Source organism: Oryzias latipes, chromosome 5, assembly GCF_053564925.1.
Source record: "Oryzias latipes strain Hd-rR chromosome 5, Olatipes_Hd-rR_3.1".
NCBI lineage: Eukaryota > Metazoa > Chordata > Actinopteri > Beloniformes > Adrianichthyidae > Oryzias > Oryzias latipes.
The window spans coordinates 5691263-5710401 of NC_136241.1; the positions used below are offsets into that span (position 1 = coordinate 5691263).

The window sequence follows — 19139 nt, forward strand, 5'->3', positions numbered from 1 at the left end:
CTCGGCCTCCTCTGTCGCTGCAGAGCCGTGAGGGGATACGTCAGCTTTGGCACTTGGGCCAAGTTGGTGTACGTACCCCACCAAACCTTGCCCATGGGGCCTCGTATCAGCCTGTGCAGCCGCTCTGGTATCCTCGCGTCGGCGAAAAAGCTCCGTTGCGAGGACGTCACGTTGGAGGGCTTGCGAGCCACCGTTCGCTCACATCCCAGTAGCAGCACGATGTCCCTCGGGTCATCGTAGTAGCCCTTGAGCTCCTTGCACACGTAAAGTCCCCTTTCCATCGCGATCTCCGTCGTCAGCACTGCGTCCGAACTGCCCTGCTTCGTCACGGAGCACAGCGCTCCGATCTTCGGCTCCAGGGGCTCCGAGACCACGACGGCGCATCGCCCCTTCTCGCTCCTCAAGAACGTAGCTATGTCATCTCGAGACACGGAGCCCCACCAGCGATCGTCCAGCCAGTTCAGGAAACCCTTCCAAGAACGCATGACGCTCAACCAGTTCTGGACGAGCGTGTCAGAGTCAGAGTAGAGCTCTTCCATGTTCACTTCAACTGCTCTCCTCGAGAACATGGTGCTAGGTACGAGCAGCTGGGAGCCATCCTCCCCGTTGATGATACACTCTTCTTCTTTATCCATTTCTACATCTTCATATTCTTCCTCTTCTTTTTCTTTCCTCCCTTCCCCTACTTTCTCTTCGTCCGCCTCTCCGGGTTTCTGAGACGTGGCGAACTTTGAATCCCGGAGCCCTCTCGCGATGCAGCGGAGCGGCTCTGAGACTGCCTGACGGCACTCGCCGACAAAGGTGTGGCGGCAGAACCCGTAGCAACCCGAGCCGCTCGGGTCCTTCACGCACACGATGGGTTCGTAGTGGCCCAACTGGTTCTGCACGTATATCCCGGGCAGCTCGTTCGACCGAGGCCTGCCGTCCGGACTGTAGACTACCCACCCTCCGTGGTTGTGCGTGTACACGTTCACGTCCCAGCCGTTGGCCAGCGCTGCGATTTCCACCTCGGTGGCCCAGACACCCCGATCCTTCGGCCTCCTTTCGAGAATGTACTGCTCCACGCTCGAGTACTGCGAGCGCAGCAAATCTCTGTATTTTTCTTTATTCGAACTCATTTCCCTGACGCACCAGCTTCTGATCTTGTAGTGGTAGTCGTCCCTGCCGCAGACCAAGTAGCTGACGGCCCTGAAGAAACAGTTGCCGTCTCCCATCACCGGCACCGTCGCGCAGGGCCGTCCCAGAGGCACGGGTGAAAAATTCGGCCCGCGGCACAGAGCTCTCGGCTTCTCAGGAGCTGCCACAACGTACGCAGCCAGGTCGAGCAGCGTCGCTCCCCTCACCGGATCGAAGGTCATTTTGTTCCCCGGGGCAGATTCGATGTACATGACATCCGAGTCCGAGTCGCTCCCAGCGCTCCCTCCAGATACCGGGGTGATGTCCATTCTAACGAAGAGAGTGTTTCGGTCTGGAAACTCGAGAGAAGCAAATGAGGAAAACGAAACAAAAAACAAAACAAAACAAAAAGAATACTACTTAGAAACTTTCCAAGCGACAGAGATACAAGGTACAACAGAGACAGTGCAACAGGTTTGCTCTCATCTGCAGAGCCTGTCAAGTGCCTGCCCCTGAAAGGGTGTGGGTGGGGGAAGAGGTTTCTTAGGAAAGGTGTGCCTGTTAAATATTTAAGCGGAGGGGCTGGCTTCTCTCCTCCTATCGTCTTGCAAACAGCCAGGAATTCAGAGACATGCAGTGTTAGGAATAATTAGAAACAGAATAGTTAGAAACTCAATCTTTACTTTTATTACATTCACTTTTACCTTTTACTACACAAATGGTTTAAACTTGATTCAGTATTATCATCTCAAAATTATATTACATCCTAAGACAGCACAGCAGAGATATTGTTGTCACAGTTTCTCCTCATCCTCCCTTTTTCACTTTTTGTGTGTCCTGGTGTTTGTGCTCTGGCAAATGTCTATGAGAACATCAGAGAGATCTGGCACTTGAAGCTTTATGACCTTCGAGTGTCTAGCCTGCAACAGCATGTGGGTGGGTTTTTCACACCATAGACCCTCGGACCATCTTCTGAATAAGTAAATGCTAGGTATATAAACCGAACCTTTTTATGAGTGTCTTTGTTCAGACTTTGAGATCATGTTCCTCTGTCTGTAACCCTGCGTACAAATCTGTGCTGTTTTGTGCGGGGTAAATCTTCACTGTAGCTATGTATTGTCTCTGAGTCTTATTCATTCATTTCTGTGTGCAGGAAACTGAAGGGAACGAACCAACCGAACGTTTTTATTAAAACAGTCCTTTCTAGAAAATCCAATTTTCTCACAGGCAGCATGGACGTCGACTCGGATGAGGAAGTCAACGCAGGACGGCGGTTTGTCCCAAGACGCCGGACCATCGGGACCAATACTGGGACCTCGCCCGAAGGGCCGCAGGCCAGCGTGGAGGATTCCGAGTCAGATTCTGACAACGATCGGGCCATGATGGCTTACTTGAAAAAACGGATCAAAGAGTCTCGTCAGTCCGGGAGCGACAGCAGCGAGCTGGAGTCTGGCGGAGAAAGCGTGGAGTCCTACGACGACAAAGAAATTTTCCCGGCCCACCTTTGGGGTTTCGGGAACCATGAAATCGACTGCGAATGCTGCAACTGCGTCTTCTGGCGCGCAAAGTACCGTCGCAATTACTACCAGAGTAAGCACGGCAGGATCTATTACGATCGCACCACGCAGACGGGAGCAACGGAATCCACGAGCGCGCCAGCTCAACCCGAGAAATCTGAGCCGGCATGCGTGGATCGCGGCACGAGGCCCATAACCTCAAGATTCACCAGCAAGAAGATGCGACTCGCCCAAGCCAAGTCACATTTCAGGCGCACGGGAGACATATACGTCGACAGCACGTCTGACGAGGATGAGCCCAGAAAACCCTAGTTTTACAGTCACGGGCTGTGCACTCGTTTTACCAAACGATGTGAACCTGGTTTTGTTTGAATTGAATTCTACGTTCCTGTGTTCCATTACAAAATAAAGACTCCTTGACTGGGGTGTTGCTCCTTGACTGATTTTTTTTTTTTCTGTCTCGACCCTATCTTTAACTCGATTGAATACAGAGGAGCAAGTTGCACACAGACACACATGCACAAAAGACAAGCACACAAAAACACACGCAACATAAAGGTGTGCACTGTTGGACAAGCATGGAGGCTTTTAGTCAGAGAGGTAAAGTATGTCCCTAGACCTTGAGAAAGCTCATGTGCCCCTTCCACCGTATTTTCTGTGTGCAGAAGAGATCTGCTCAAACAGACATTGCATCCTACCTGCCATAACGGCCAGGCAGCGCGGAAAGTGTAAGAAGTAGAGACGAACCGAGGAGAGTGCACAGAAATGTTATTTTATTTCATTTTTTTCCATACATAACAGACAGCAGAGGGCAATAAATCTACAAATCCGTAGAGACGAACCGAGGAGAGTGCACAGAAATGTTATTTTATTTCATTTTTTTCCATACATAACAGACAGCAGAGGGCAATAAATCTACAAATCCGGTCGCCACTTCAACATTCCCGCCCGCTGTCGACTGTCGAGTCACGATCGCTGTCTTCGCGGTAACCCCTGCCGCCTTGTTTCACCTCCCTTCCCTGACCGTGCCTTGTCGAGGAGAACTCCTTCGCACTCGAGCGACATCCGTTGCGAACAGGCACTCTCCCTCGCTCTGTTCTGTCAAACCTCGATTCGTCCGCTTCACGCCATCCGCTTTCCACAGCTTCGCCCGGGTCAACCCTTTCGGCGTGACGACCGGGCCCTCTCGTCTGCGCCCGGAGCTTGCCCGCTCGAGAAGGCTGCGCAAGGTCAGATTCCTCCGGAGGAGCTGACGGGGCGGGCGACTGGAACGGAGGCAACCAAGCGTGGGGGATGTCTCTCAGGGGTTCGACCGCTCCGGCGCCAGCACTCCACGCTCGAAACCTGTTGTAAATGAAGCCCCCTCGTTCGGACGATGCGAAGCTCACGCTGTAGCGAAACAGCAGGTACACGTAGTACCTGGACAACTTGCGATGGTCCACGGCGATGCATTTCGGGACCTTAGCGCCGGCGTGCCCGGCGCTCTCGCACTCCATCCTATGGAGCGAGATCAGGTCGTCCTGACACACGTGCAGCGCGTCAGACCTCGTCCACATGTCCCTCAGAAGCTCGAGGCTCTTTTGAAGCGTGGGTCTGTGCTTGCTGACCACTTCGTTCTGCAGCAGGCCAGTGGCGGGCGCCCCTGCCACTATCAGGCACTCGAAAAGGGCTACCGAGGCGTGGGGAGAAAACGCGATTTTCTGTCTCATTTCTGAGTTCATTTTATAAACTGACCGAGAGCCCCCTTCGGGCGCGCAAAGCATGGAGGACGGCGGACGGTGCACTCGGAGGCTTCTCGGACTGCTGGGAGAGCACCGCTTGTATCATGTTAAGACTCTTTGTTGCAGCGACGCTCCTGGAGCGCTGGAGTGGCTGGGAGCTAAAAGCGTCGATCTGTGCGAACCTTGCCGGGGAGGAGAAAACCTCGTCGCCTGGCTCACGAGACTGTGCGGGCTGTGCGGCGTGGACACGGACAAGGTAGAGATATGCAGCGTGGACGCGAAACCTCGCGTCCGAGAGACCACGGAGCGTTTGGTGGTGTGCGTAGAGAGGACCTGGTTCCTGGGTCGCGACGGGTCTCTGGTCCTGTTTTCGACTGTAGGGCGAAACGCCCCATCTCAGAAAAACGACGAGGTGAGGTCTTTGTGCGCGGCCGCAAACGCGATCTTGGGCGCGGGAGGCTTCGAGTATGTCGCTCGCCGCGTTGCCCGGGGCTGCGAGTGCTCAATCAGACCCAAGGAGCAGGGGAGCGCTCCCGTGCTGAGGAGCCTGAGACCAGAGAGGTACGACACCGTGCCTCCAACGACGCCGATTGTGACAGCTGACAGTTTCGGACGGCGTAGCGAGCCAGAGGCGCCCACCCGCTCGTCCGAAAAATGGACGTTACGCGCCGTCCCGGAGACGGCGTCCGCGACGGCGGTCGACCTCGAGTCCCTGCTGCGCGACGGGAAGTCCGTGCTGGGCCGCGGCGGGTTCGGCGTCACGGTGCGCATCGAGGAGGGGCTGGTTGCCAAGGTCAACCTCTTCCCCGAGATGCTGAACTGGAGCCTGCCCGTGGTGGAGGACGAGTTCAAGCGCTATGCGCACGTCGCGACCCAGATGGAGGAGGTCCTGATCGGAGCCTCCATCAAGCACCCGAACGTGCTGCGGACATTCGGGGGCTTGTGGTGCGAGGCCCCCGGGTACCCTTTGGGTGGCAGGGTCGTATCCCTGATGGAGGAGGCGGCGTGCTCCCTGCACGAGTTTTCGGCGCACATGGGGACCGAGACGAGGTACGTGCCCCTGGTCGAACTGGACGTTCTGCGCGCCCTGGACCACCTGCGGTCGAGAGCCATCCAGCACAGGGACATCACGCACAGAAACGTCCTGGTGTGTCGCGCCGAAAGCAGGAGGCCCCTGCCACTGGTGTTCAAGATCAGCGACTTTGGCACCGCGTGCAACTTCTCCACTCCCGATCAGCCCAGGGGCACCCGTGCGAACAGAGCTCCCGAGGTGCTGTGGTGCCTGGAGTCCGACACTCAGGCGGACGTGTTCAGCTGGTACTGCATGATCTGGGAGCTGTACAGCGGCGCGCCCCTGATCGGCCACAGGGCGTCCGGTCAGCGGGAAGGTTTTTGCAGCAGGACCTACGCGCGGAATTTGTCCGAGCTGCTAGGCACGTACGAGCCTACCTCGGAAGCCGCCTTCGATTCGTATTACATGAAGAGCTTGGACGCCATGGAGCTGCGGCGGCAATTCCGCTCGAGGCCGCGGACTAGAGACGTCGCGAAGAAGCTGGAAGCCGCGGCCGCGAGGGCGTCCGGTCGAGCGGGCCCAGATCCGGAGTTCGTCGCCATCGGGGCGGCGTGCGTCACGTTGTTCCCCCAGGAAAGGTGGTCGGCGTCTGAGCTGCTCGAACTCCCGAGGTATCGGGACCTGGGCGCGGATGCCGTCTCGGTTCCGGCGAGGGAGATCCCGACGAACATCGGCGCCGGCTGCTACAGAGCCTGTGACGCGGTGGCTTGCGAGGACTGCGAACCCCCCGCCTTCCGGGTGCCAGACACCTCTTCTCTCGCTGCCACATTCCGATCCGAGAGTAAGATCTTCTACGGGGTCGACGTGATAAGACTGGCTCCGGGTTACATACAGCCTTACGTGTGGTACTCGAGAAAGGCCAGCGCTTCATCCCAGGTCGCCAAGGAAGACTCGGGCCGTGTCGGGCGGTCTCCGGAGAGACTCACCTTCGCGCGGATGCGGATCGGGTCTCCAGAGCCAGACCCGTGCTCCGCTTCGGCCAGCTCGCCCGCGGGAGGTCCCCGGGTCATCGTGAAAGGCAAAAGCGGATGCTGCGAGGGAGAGGTCGACACAAAGATGGTCATCCTCACCCAGGCATCTCCGGAGGACGCCGAGAGGTTCAGAGAGCACGTCGTCGAGCTCTCGATTGCTGTCACGGAGCAGCGACCGGACTTGTTCGCGGGCCCGATCCGAGGCCTGTGCAGGAGCTCGGAGAGCTGCGACGGCGTTGTGGTGTTCCAGTACGCTCCCATGTTCGCTGACTGCAAGAAAGCATCCGAGTGGACTCTCGAGAACGCGCCTTTCTCCGCTGACGCCTTCGCCGCTCAGGTGCTCCTGACACTTCACCAGGCCTTGGAGGCAGAGAAGCTCCCCACGCGCGCGTTAAATCTGGACGACTTGCTGATCTGCCGAGGCTGCGCGCTGATCGACCCGGTGGCTTACCTCGCCAAGCACTTTGGTCGCGGTGGTCCTTTTTTCGGGGTGGGAAACGAGGGCCTGCTCACGTTCTGTATCGAGGTTTTGGGCAGATGCGGCTTTCGCGAGGCGGATTCCATAAGCCTCCTCTCCTCAAGGGACCCCGTCGGGATCCTCGGCGGGGCCCTGGGGATCCTGAGTGAGAGAGCGGGCCGGGGGAGACCCGTCGTACCCAGCAGGCTCACCCTGGACAGCGCCTACTTCGCGTTCGAGGAGTACACGGCCGAGAGGTCCACTTGGCGGGCCGAGCCGAGCCTCACGGGGACGAAATACGAGTCGGGCCGCGGGCTCGGCCTGCTGGTGTTCGGCAACCCTCCGCCGCGAAGGGGAAAACAGACGTTGCCGGGGCCTCCATCTGATTCCAAGTCGCTTTCTTCCCTGATACGAAACCTGACGCTGAGACTGAAGGTCAGAGTGTTCGAGAGCCACAAGGTCGAAGTGGTCGCGTTCAACTGCACGAGAGCCCCGCTGACCGTGGACCTCAGCAGGGCCGGGCTGCGCGACGTCGCGGGGGTCGACCTACTGAGCCCCGACAGAGTGCAGCTGTCCCGAGACGGCAGGTGCTACACTCACGACGCAGACCCTCGGGTCGCCTTGGGTCTATTGAAATGGGCCCCCGTCGTAATGATCTCCAAACACGCAGCACGGAGCCCCGTGCCCGAACTCACCAAAGTGTATTACAGGATCGTCATCGCCCTCGTACGCCTGTGCGGTAACGGCGCCTCCGAGAGCTCGCTGGTCGACCTCTTTGCCAGACTTTCGCCCCTCATCGTCTCCACTCACCTGCGGTGCTAGTGAGGAGCCCTTCGATCAGAGGCCCAGCGTACATGCTCATGTATGTGTGTCGATGAATGTCCCAGAGACACGGCTACGCTACACTGAGATCTGCTTCGGCTGGCTTTGTTTCTGTACTTTTACTTGACTTTTTCACGTTTGTTTGATTGTTTTCAGGTGTCCTTCGAGGGACCTACACATTGTTTGTTTTTTTGTTGTATCGTCGAGTGAAAATAAAATGTATTGTGTTCAGGTGTCTGGTTCTCCTTTATTTTCAGAGGTGAGATAAACTGTGCACTCGCTCCACCGGGGGTACGGGGTACGGTAGTGTAACCGTCCGTTGGCTCCAGTGGTACTAGGGCCCGCCAGTTCTTATTAAAATCTCGCGTTCCCTTTCGGACTGCTGACAGATACTTTCGTGTATCCCGTCAGAAAAAAAAAACCATGAGAGGTCTCCCATTCGGACCGTGGCTACTTCTGACTCTCACATGGACCTTGAGCGCAGCGGGTGAGTCCTCTGTAGGCTTGCTGATACTGTTCCTAGCACGAGTACGATCGATGAGCCTGTGTTTTGAGAGGCAGGCCGTGACTATTCGATGAGTCTGTGTAGTCAGGTTACAAAGTCGCAGAAGGACTCGGGAGGGTTGCCGGCTAAATTTTTTTTATGCTTTCTTTTTTTGTGTCGCTGTCACGTTGTTACAGACACCAACATCACCTGTCTCATCATGGAAACCTGCATCTTACCCTGCAGTTTTCAGAGAGGAGACGGTCCGATAGTGCACTGGATTAAGGATAACGAGGGCAACCCCTTTCTTTCATATTACAAAGCGAACCCTCAGTTCAGGAATGTCAAGGGCAGAGGTTCCTTGTTCTCGGATCAGGTCTCTAAAGGTAATGCCTCACTACGGTTGTCCTGGGTGCAGCTTCACGATCAGGGAAGATACACCTGCTACGTTACAACCCGTAAGAATGAGCGATACACTTATGTCAACGTCAACGTGCAAGGTAGGAGCGGTGAGTGACTTAGGTGACCGTTTAGCGAAAATGCGGCTCTAAATTCTAGTTTGTCTCGCAGCGGCTCCGGTCCTCGACAGTTCGGAGGGGATCAGCCGGGAACGCGAACCGGTTCGGTCGACGGAGCCCACTACGGCCAGCAGGACTTTGAACGCCGCGACCACCCCCCGGTGGTCCACGCAGCCGTTTCACAACAAGGGCGGCTACCACGGTCCAACAACAGAGAACGTCGGCGCGGACCGTGACCGCACAGCGGCGACTCGCGAACGAGACGATGGGGCGACGAAAGAGGCTGAAGGTGAGAGGGGCCGACGGTCACTGTCGAGAGGGAACGCTTGGCCCGCCAAGCAAACAGGTTGCGCTGAGCTCAGGATTCGTTTCTCGCAGCGGCTCAGGTCCTCGAAGTCCGCATGGAGGAGGTGGACGACACTGTCGTCTGCTGCTCGAAAGGGATCTACCCGAAACCCGAGCTAACCTGGTCCACCGAGCCTCCGTCCGGTCGGGCTCTGAACGCCACGACCGCCGTCTGGCGGACCTCGCTGCTGCTCTACGACATCCGCAGCTCCCTGTTACTGTCGCACGAGGACGCTGTCATGGTTTACAGCTGCGTCGTAACCTCTGGCAAGCACAGCAAGAAAGCAACTTTGATGGTGGAAGGTGTGCGAAGCAAGTGGTTCATTTGTTTAGTTTCTTTTTTTTTTTTTGCACCTACTGTTGGACTTCAGATTATGCACGAACGGCAGAGGCGTCACTTTCCTCAATCTGTTCTCGCTTTCACGGCTTATTTCTTTTCGTTTTCCTCAGGCAGACTCCAAAAGCTTCTGACGATCTATGTCCTGATCCCCGTCGGTGTCGCGGCTCTCGCAATTTGCCTGGCTCTCGGGATATGGAGCATGCTAGGGAGAACCAGGAGATGCGCTCCTGCCTGACCGTGGGACTCTCGGCGACGGACCTTTCCAATCTGCCTGCTCATGCATTGTTCCAACCTCACAGGCTTACTTTTGCTACGTGAACCCTTGTGTGTGTTCGTTTGATTGCCGTAACAATAAAGACCCTAGAGTCCACCTCTGAAAGATGTCTCTGTTTTGTTTTCGTTATTATCCTTTTCAGTGCTGAAAAAGTGTGGTTAGGACAAAAACTATATAAAGGACAAGAAAATGCTATGAGGCACTTTGCACAATGTGGCTACGCCTAGCAGGGCCCCAGAGATTCTGCTTGAGGTCACTCGGGTCCTCCGAGCGCGAACCTGACGCGCCAATCGCTTCAGACGGTGCAGACAAGGAAAAGAGACACAGGGCAAACGTCTGACATGATTTTATTTTGTATCTCATCACACGTGATCACACTGAGATGCTGCATCGGGCATTACAGCCGTCGAAGCGGAGCACAGGTCAGAGTCTGTGCTCTCGTCAACCGAGGGAGTGTGGAAGCGTAAGCACAAGCTTTCGGTCTTCGTCCGCTTCGCCCCGTCGTCAGCACGCCCACGATGCGAGTAGACGCTCACAAGCCCGACGTCTCGGTTTCCACTCGATGAGGAGGCCTCCCCCGAGCGAGGCACTTCAACGTGGTTGGCCAGCTCTTCCAAATAGGTCATCATGCGAGAGCTCTGTGCGCCGTGCGAGCGGAGAGTCTTCGAGGGCCCTGGTCGCCGGGACTCCATAGGCCCTGCCTGAAGGGAGATAGAAGACAGAGGAGTGCAACGGAAAGGTTAAAGGGGTTGAGTCTTCTTCGTCTGCCTCCAACGGTGTGAGCTTGTCGCCCCTCTGCCATTTATAAAAGACACCGGGTAACCCGACTTTGCGACCTGCCTTCGGGGAATTCTGCGTGACGTGTCGGAACGGTCTTCGGGTGTGATCGAGTGGTGCAAAGTGGAATAGTGTTTGCCTCAATCAACGAACGTCTGCTGCTGCTTCACCGGGCTCTGCGAGCGTCCCTTCGGACGAAAGTGAAGCAGACGGCGAACGACAACGGTCGAAAGGTCCTTCTGCGTCTCCCGCAGCAGACTCCGCGACCCCAACCCTACTCGATCGGGCCTCGGCCATCTGAGCAGCTAAACCATGACAGGGCTCCCATTCTTACCGTGGCTACTTCTGACTGTCGCGCGGACCCAGAGCGTGGCGGGTGAGTGCTCTGTAAGCTTGCTGACATTGTTCCGAGTACGAGCGCGATCGTCATAACCCAAAGAGTCAGCGCAACGCGGCTGGAGCAAAGCGAAAACAGGGGATGGCGAATTCCACACTACGGGTTGAGATGCAGTATCGTGACGTTGACTAAAAGTTCTTTTTTTTTTTGTTCACCGCTCACACAAAAAGTCAACGAGGAGGTGGTGTACTACGACATCTATTACGACCCAGACTACGCCTTCAATTACAGTTATGAGGGGATCAATCCGGAACCCGATCTGACCCGGCCAACGGAGCGTCTTCCATCCAGCTGGACATTGGACGACACCCAGGCCACTCACGAAAGAGACAATGATGCGACGAGGGATGCTGAAGGTGAGAGGGGCCGGCGGTCCCTTTCGAGGGGGCCGCTTGGGCCTCGAAGAAAACAGGTTGAGCTGAGCTCTGTCTTCGTTTCAAAGCAGCTCCGGTCACCGAAGTCCTCCTGGAGCAGGTGGGCGACACCGCCGTGTGCAGTTCGGTGGGGATCTACCCGGAACCCGAGCTGACCTGGTCCACCGAGCCTCCGTCGGGCAGGACTCTGAGCGCCACGACCGCCGTCTGGCGGACCTCGCAGCTGCTCTACGACATCCGCAGCTCCTTGTTACTGTCGCCCGAGGACGCAGGCTTGGTTTACGTCTGCACCGTAGTCTCTGGCAAAGGCAGCAAGAAAGCGACCGTGAAAGTTAAGCGAGGCGAGTGGTGTTTTTTTTTTAAAAAAAAAAACAATATTTTAATTTGGTTTTTGGACCCATTTGTTGACTGTTTCTATCCCCCGCTCTCTTTCAGTCTTCTCAGGAGGACTGTTTGTCATGATATCCATCGGTGTCGCGGCTCTGACTGTTTGCACGGCTCTCTGGATCTGGAGAACGCGAGGTGGAAACAGGAGACAAGCTCCAGCCTGGGCGTAGTCTTATTCGCGATGTGTCTTTCTGCCAGTGCGCCATAGGGCGATGCAAACCCATGACTGTGTTCATTTGATCATTGTGACAATAAAGACCCTCGTGTAGACTCTGAATGATGTCTGTATTTTGTTTGCTTCATTTTTTTTTAATTTTCATTTTCTGTGCTAAGAAGAGTTAGATCAGAAAAGGTTATGTTTAGAAAAAATAAATGTAAAAGCGGAGAGGTATACTCTGGTAGCCCTCCAGGCGCTTTCCGCGTTGCTGCAACGCAGTGTGACGTTCTACGCTTATCGGAGCTGCAGAGTTTTACCGTGAGACCGCACAAGAAAAAAAAAAGAAAGAACACTCAAAGCAAAGCGTCTTACTTTGATTTTTATTTCATCACACATAATTACACAGATCCCACGGATGTAGAAGCGGTGCACCAGACAGTCTGCGGTCGCATCGAACTAATGTCCCAAACGAGAGCCCTAGTTTTGTCCACCGTGACTCCAATGCGTTCTGTCCGAAGGTTGGCTGAAGACAGGAGTGCAACGGAGAGGTCGAAGAGGTCGAGTCGGGTTCGTCTTCTTCGTCCGCCCCCACCGCTCGAGCTAGCCACTCCTCGACCTTTTCTACATCCACACCGTGTACGCGGCGCTTCCCTCTCCATCGCTTTCGTCTTGCGAGAGCCGCCGCTGAGACGCCTTGCGCTCGTCCTTGCCATCGGTGCAGAGGCGACCGGGTCCCTCTCCGAACCCTCCTGCGAGCAAATCTGCTCCAGGCTCTCTGTTCTCTGCGGGTTCTGGGTCCTCTGTGAGCTGCGGGTGCTCGGCGTGAGACCCCGCGCGCTCCGCGCTCCTCTTTCTCTGCGGGTCGCTCGCTTCCGAGCTGCCCGGCGAACAGCTCAGTTTAACCGGCGTGATCGGCTTTGGTTTTGCCGGCGACGTCACAATTCGACCGTCGGTCTCTCGCCTTTCGCCGCGAGACCTCACGGTTTGGCACCGCCTGCCCAGGTCCGTCGACTTCAGAGAGCTCCTGGCCTCGCGCTCCCTGCGCGAACTGAGGCCTGCGGTCGATTTGTCCGAAAGGTCGGCCCCTTCGGATTCCCAACCGCTGCCTTCAGACGCGGACCCTCGACTCTCCGAACTGGAGGAGCGCGAACGAGCGATCCGAGCGCCGGACCTTTTCGAACCTCGACCGTCGACCTCTCTGCCTTTCTCGCCAGAGAAACGCAGCGGTTTCCCGGAGGCTGATTTTTGCAGCCCTCCCTCTGGGCGTCTTACGTCTTTGCGGCCGCTGGAGTAAGTCTTGGAGTGGTCTTCGGTGTCTTTGCGTTGTCGCTGCGTGAGCGCGGTTTCGAGCCCCAGCCTCTTTTCCCGCTCGACCGAGGGTCTCGACTTCGACCCTCTGCCTTTCGGCCTCGTGGAGACTCGCATCGCCCATGGGCCTTCCGTCTCCGAGCTGTCCGAGCTGAGTGCGCGCTTGTAGCCCCGCCGGTCGCTTTTGCACGAGGGCGAGGACGGCTGCGACCCGCAATACGGACGGCCGACCCCGTCCTCGTTCCTCCTGGCCTTGGAGCCCGCTTCCTCGCCAGCTCTTTGTCTGTACGCGCTACTGGGCGAGGGCGAGGAAGGTCGCGACACGCAGTACGGACGGTCAACTCCGTCCTCGCGTCTCTTGGCCCTGGCGACGTTGTCCTCTCCCGCCTCGATGTCTTCTTCGCTGGACGACGATGCGTCGTCTATGAAACTGTCGCTGCGATCGTAGTCGTCTGAGCTTTTGTCGCAATCCGAAGAGCTCTCCGTGTCCCTGTCGCTCAAATACTCCGGCTCTTCCTCGCTTTCGGAGCTGAGAGGTTCCAGGCCGTTGTCTTCCTCGGCTTCGCTCAGTAAAAAACTGTTTCTCTGGCGGCGCCCGACCTTTCTCCTCTTGGTCGCCGGAGACCGCGAGGCTCGGACGCTCTCGGCCCAGGGGGACAACCGACGTCGAGCTCTGCCGACGGTCTGGCGGCAGCTCCTCTCGGGCTTCTTGACTGGCGGCGGCGGGGAGAGGTGCCTTCGGGGAACCCGCCTGGACGCCGCCTTGCGCTGGAGTGCCGCGAAGGACCGGGCCACCTTGTCGCTCCACCTCTGCGTGGATTGGGACTCCAAGCATTGGATCAACGCTCGGCTCAGGCGATCCTTGATGCCGCGCCTGCGGAGCTCGTTGACCGTGCCCTGGTTGTACGCCACCCATTCTCTCAAGAGTTCCCTGTTCGCCTCGCCGAGGAGAGCGCTGTCCAGGTTCAGGAGCTTGCACACGGCCTCTCTCTGGTACCCCAAGGAGTCGTGCAACCAAGGGTAGCTCAGGAGCAACACGGACAAGTTTTTCATCCATGTCGAAACCGGGACGGGCTCTGGGATGGGGTTGAAAAGCTCCGAGCGGTCGTTCGGGGGCTGTCTACATCCCTCGCCTGGCTCGACCGGCTCTCCGCAAGCGGGATTTCTGCCGCCCATGTCACCGTCAAAGCGGGCTGCGTTGATCCCCAGTTTCTTGAGCTTGTTGCAGTAAACTTTGAGCTTCAGGAACGCCACTTTGGCGGCCGCGTTCACCTCCTTGGCGTGGGCTTGCGCTTCCTTGTCTTCCTTGTTGCACTGGTCGCGTTTGCACATGGTGTACCAGTCTTTCTGGATCTTGTTCACTTCCCAGGGCTCTCTGTCCACCATTTCGGCGCAGGCTTTCGCTTGGCGGGCCGTCTCGGGATCGGCGTCTTTCCGGTTTTGGCTGTAACAGCGCAACTGCCGAGCGAGCGAACTGCACTCCTTCCTGATCAGCTCCATGACCGAGGCAGCGAACCTATCCCGCTCGCTTTTTCTGAACGTAGCGTCCGAGGTGTACCTGCTAAGGAACTCGCAGTACCTCTGCAGCTTCCCAAGTGGACTGTGCAGCAGCTCGGCCACGGCGAATGCGCCGGGGATCTTGGCGTTCATGAACGTGATGGCGAGTTCAGCGATTTCGATCATCCTGGAGTCCGCCAACTTGCTCTCCACGTGTCTGGGTATGCGGTCGCACCACCCGTTCGGATCGACGCGCTTGGTGAACGCAGACAGCGCCCATTGGTTGATTTCTTGGAACGTGAGCTGCCCCGACAGATACGTCTCCCGGGCCATCTCCTGGAGCGTCTCGTTCCAGCAGCTCGCGAGCTCTCCGTTGCCTTTCACGCAGCTGCGTTTCAAGAGCCTGTAGAACCGAAGCGTGGTGGACACGTACAGCGTGGGCAAGTGTCTCTGCTCCGCTCTCACGGCCACCGTCGGCACCAGGTTGCTTCGCCTCCCATCTGACGCTTTCCCTCCTGACCTGAAGTACACCATGCGGGGTTCGCTGGCTTTGTACGTGAAACGACTCAGGTCGCATTTCACTGCGTCCTCCCCGAAACAGTCAACGCCGGTGTCCCCCTCGTTCTTCCTGTCGCTCGAGGACTCCCATGCGTGGCTAACCTCTGGCGCGCAGCACATCGGCTCCACATCTTCCAGGTGAGAGGCCAACGCAGCCTGGCTGCTCTGATCCCTGCCGGGGGACCCGGGTGTGTTCGATATCAGCAGTTGACAAGGCTGAATCTGCTGGAAGGACGGACAGAGCGCCTCCACGTGCGTGGGCATCTCCAGCGACATGTCCCAAAAGTCGAACGCGTGGCCCGCGACCTTCCTCAGCAGCTTCAGGCTGTCCAGGGTCGGGGCGAACAGGACCTCTTGCACGAAGTAAGACCCCTTGCTTTCGCCGTCGTTTCCGGGGATGTCTGTCATGTAGGTCCCGACCATGGACCTCGCGGGGTCGTAACGCAGCAGGTTCTCCTTCGTCGAGTGCTGCGTCACCACGGGCACCACCGTCCGATCCTTTCCCCTCAGCTCCTCGGCGGGGAGGTAGTACGCCGTGTAATTTCCGCACGTCAGCAACACTTGCTTGAGGCCGGCTCTGTCCGAGGTGACGATGGATCCGAAGTCGCTGCCTCCCAGAAGGTCCACCAGGTCCATAAGGGCGAGCAGGAGAGATCGAGAGGGACGCTGGGGTATCCTACCAGAGTCCGCTATGACCGCGTCTCTGATCATCTTGTTCAGAACCCTCGGCCTGTAACGCAGGTGCTCTTCGTTGCTCAGGCGCCGTTCCTTTTGGGTCATCATGCTTACCACTGCATCGAAAACGCCACGTGGGTGCGAGCACGTGAAGACCTCGTCGTGGTCCACAGTATCGAAGTACCACGGAGGGCTGCTGGAAACGACGAAGGTTTGATTTGTAGACGCGGCCGCCTCAGTCGCCGATACCGTAGCCATTTCGAAAGCAAGACCTGTTGAATGCGCGTACGGACAAAGTGGAAACAGCAGCAACAGCTCTCCTAATCCACTCTGGTGAATTCAGCCTAAGTCCTGCGAGATCCTTGCGCTCTCTCTAGCTCTTAGAGGGGATGTTCGAAGGCCACTTATATCCTCCCAGTTGGGGTTTCCCACCTCCTCGATGCTTTGAACAGCCCAACCCTGATCCTTGCGCTCTCTCTAGCTCTTAGAGGGGAGGTTCGAAGGCCACTTATATCCTCCCAGTTGGGGTTTCCCACCTCCTCGATGCTTTGAACAGCCCAACCCTGAGGCTCGGAGGGATAGGGCGGAGAAATCTGCTCACCACCACTGCACACAGGCCCAACCCTGAGGCTCGGAGGGATAGGGCGGAGAAATCTGCTCACCACCACTGCACACAGGCCCAACCCTTAGGCTAGGAGGGATAGGGTGGAGAAATCTGCTCACCACCACTGCACACACACTCGCAAGCAACTTGCACGGAGGCCAGTCATGAGACAAACAATCCGACTGCTCTTTGCAGTGTCCGCCGGCCTTTCACAGTGTCCGACCGTCGCGCAGGGAGTCCGACCGCTGCTCAGAACATCCGACCGCCGCTCAGTGACTCTGACCGCCGTTCAGTGACTCCGACCGTCGCTCAGTGACTCCGACCGATAGTCAGAGTACGACCGCCGATCCCTGTGTACACTGAATTCGGGGAGTCCCAGTGACACGGAGCCTACAGAGAGAGCCTTTGTGCACGGACAGTGATGAAAATGAAATATCACAGTCACCTAGGTTGAATTCAAAGTCACCTAGGCTTGCTTGTAGCTTTGTTGTTTGTTTGGTTTTCTCCTCATACAGCTTTTTATTTACCCCCCTCTGTGCTCAAAGAGAAAATCGTCGGGCTTTGCGATTTGAGGAGCAGAGCTCAGCATGGATGAGGAAATTAGAATTTTGATCAAAGGTGTTCTGGGGCACTTCGTTGGACGACGCCAAGACTTTGAAGTCGAAAGGCCGCGTTGTCGGGAAGCTGTAAATGCTATGACGAGAGCTGTGTGTGAAGTGCTGGAGGTTCACAGACCGAAATACACAGGTGAGCAGCACAAACAGATCTGTTTTTTCAGAGTTATCTGTACGCTCAGCGTGATCTCTCGTTGTCCGGTGTCCCACTTTAGAGATGGTTTCAGATCTAGGTGATTCATTTCCCGATGCCGCGATGGTCAACGTCGCGAAAAGCCTTTTCGAGGACGGGATCATCAACTGGGGCCGTGTGGTCAGTCTGATATGTTTGGGGGCCGCGGTGTGCCAACGTCAGGACAGGTTCAGTGGCAGCCCTGGCTCCCTCCTGGCTGACGCAGTGTCAGAAGCGATCGCCTCGTACTTGCTCACAGAGCACAGAGGCTGGCTGGAAGAGATGTGTTGGGTGAGTGGCCTGTACTCTAGGGGGTTGAACTTCACGCTATCGCTGTTATGAAACAATTTGTCTTCATGTTTTGCTTTTTTTTTTCTGTTCCTCTTTCTGTTCTTTTTTTAACGCTTTCTTCATGACCAGGATGACTTCGCTGACTTTTTCCCTTCACCTGAAGCCACGAAGTGCCATGACCTTGTAGGACCGGCACTTGGACTCTTTGTTTTTGCGGTCGGAACTGCACTCTTGTGCACGTACCTTGGGATGTGACCCGGTGGTTTTTTTTGACAGCCTCCAGAGGCTTTGCCCTCAGAGTGCTTTGAAGTCTGGAGGGCAAGTGTCAGACACTGAAACAACCGGTGTGGACGAGAGGACACTTCTTAGACACGCACTTTAAGGCATTGGGAACGAGGAGACGTTCCTCAGAAGCCCGTTTGATCCTTTTATTGTTTTTCTTTTGCTTCCGCATGGAGAAGTACTACAAAGACCCAGTGCGACCAGTGATCGGGCAAGGTACCTACGGAGTTGTCTACAGGGTGCGAGATGTGAGAAACGGCCAAGAATATGCCCTCAAATGTCACAAGCAGGCAGACGTTATAGAGGACGCGACTGTGAGAGAGTTGTCCTGCCTGACAGCGCTGAAAGGTCATCCCAACATAATACAGCTCCTGGACTGTTTCATGGACGAGGATCGGGTGGCGATGCTCATGCCTCACGTGCCCTTCGAGCTGACCAAAGCTATTCACCGCCAGCCACCGGCTCCGCTCAGCTTCGTGGCCAGCTTCTCGCTTCAGACGGCGAACGCCCTGGAGCACATGCACGGACTGAACATCTTACACAGGGACCTGGTTCCGAGTAACGTGCTTCTCGAGGAAGATCTGACGGTGAAGGTGGGCGACATGGGCCTAGCCAGACAGTACTCCCGACGCATGAGCCTTTGCGTGGTGACGGAGCCCTACAGGGCTCCGGAGTTGTTTGTCCGCGGGAACGCCGCGGAGTACACGTGCGCCATAGACATGTGGAGTTTGGGAGCTATGATACTGGACGCAAAGGAAGGCGCCGTGGTGTTCGCTGCAACGCGTGGGTCCAGCACTCTGAGAAAAGTCATGGCACTGGCGGCCTCGGATCCCGACGGGGGAGCGGAGGAATCGACGCCCGCCAGGCAGGAACTGATACCCAACACTATGAAGTGTGAGCACACCAAACGCATCGCCTTCCGCCTAATCGCTCTCAGGCACGACAAGAGGCTTACGGCTCGCCAGCTGTTGGACGATGAGGAATGGAAGCGTTTGTCCCACATGACAGACGGAGAAAAGGCTGAGGTCTTGCAACAATGCGTCACGGGTGTCATGTAAAAATACACAGTTCAAGAGGCTTTGCAATGTCTGAGTTTATCAATTTTCAATAAAAAAAATGAGCCAATGACCACAGACTCTATGTATCGTACAGGTGTAAATTTTGTTTATTATTTTGAATACGTTTGACCATAATAGCAGATGTATCATTCAGCACCACTGGCCCGCTCTGGGAGCACGCTTACACGTTTGTAGCGATGGAGATGAAAAGGGATGTAGCACTCAACGTGGAACACCACTTGGCGTAGTTTGTTTCGTAACTGCGCGAGGGCCCTCGGGTCTTTTGAGGGCTTCGGGCTCAACTCAGCTTCCGCTCTTCGTCTCAGAGCGCGGCGAAAACAACAGTGGCAG

General features: G+C 56.5%; 1 protein-coding gene across 1 annotated transcript; it reads left to right on the plus strand.

The window, feature by feature from the left end:
* Positions 1 to 4139: 4139 nt before the first annotated feature.
* On the plus strand, positions 4140 to 11849 carry LOC144992284 (uncharacterized). Its single transcript, XM_078947949.1, has 2 exons — positions 4140 to 11526; positions 11621 to 11849. The coding sequence occupies exon 1, from the start codon at positions 4395 to 4397 to the stop codon at positions 7674 to 7676; it is 3282 nt and encodes a 1093-aa protein (XP_078804075.1). The 5' UTR covers positions 4140 to 4394; the 3' UTR covers positions 7677 to 11526; positions 11621 to 11849.
* Positions 11850 to 19139: the final 7290 nt, after the last annotated feature.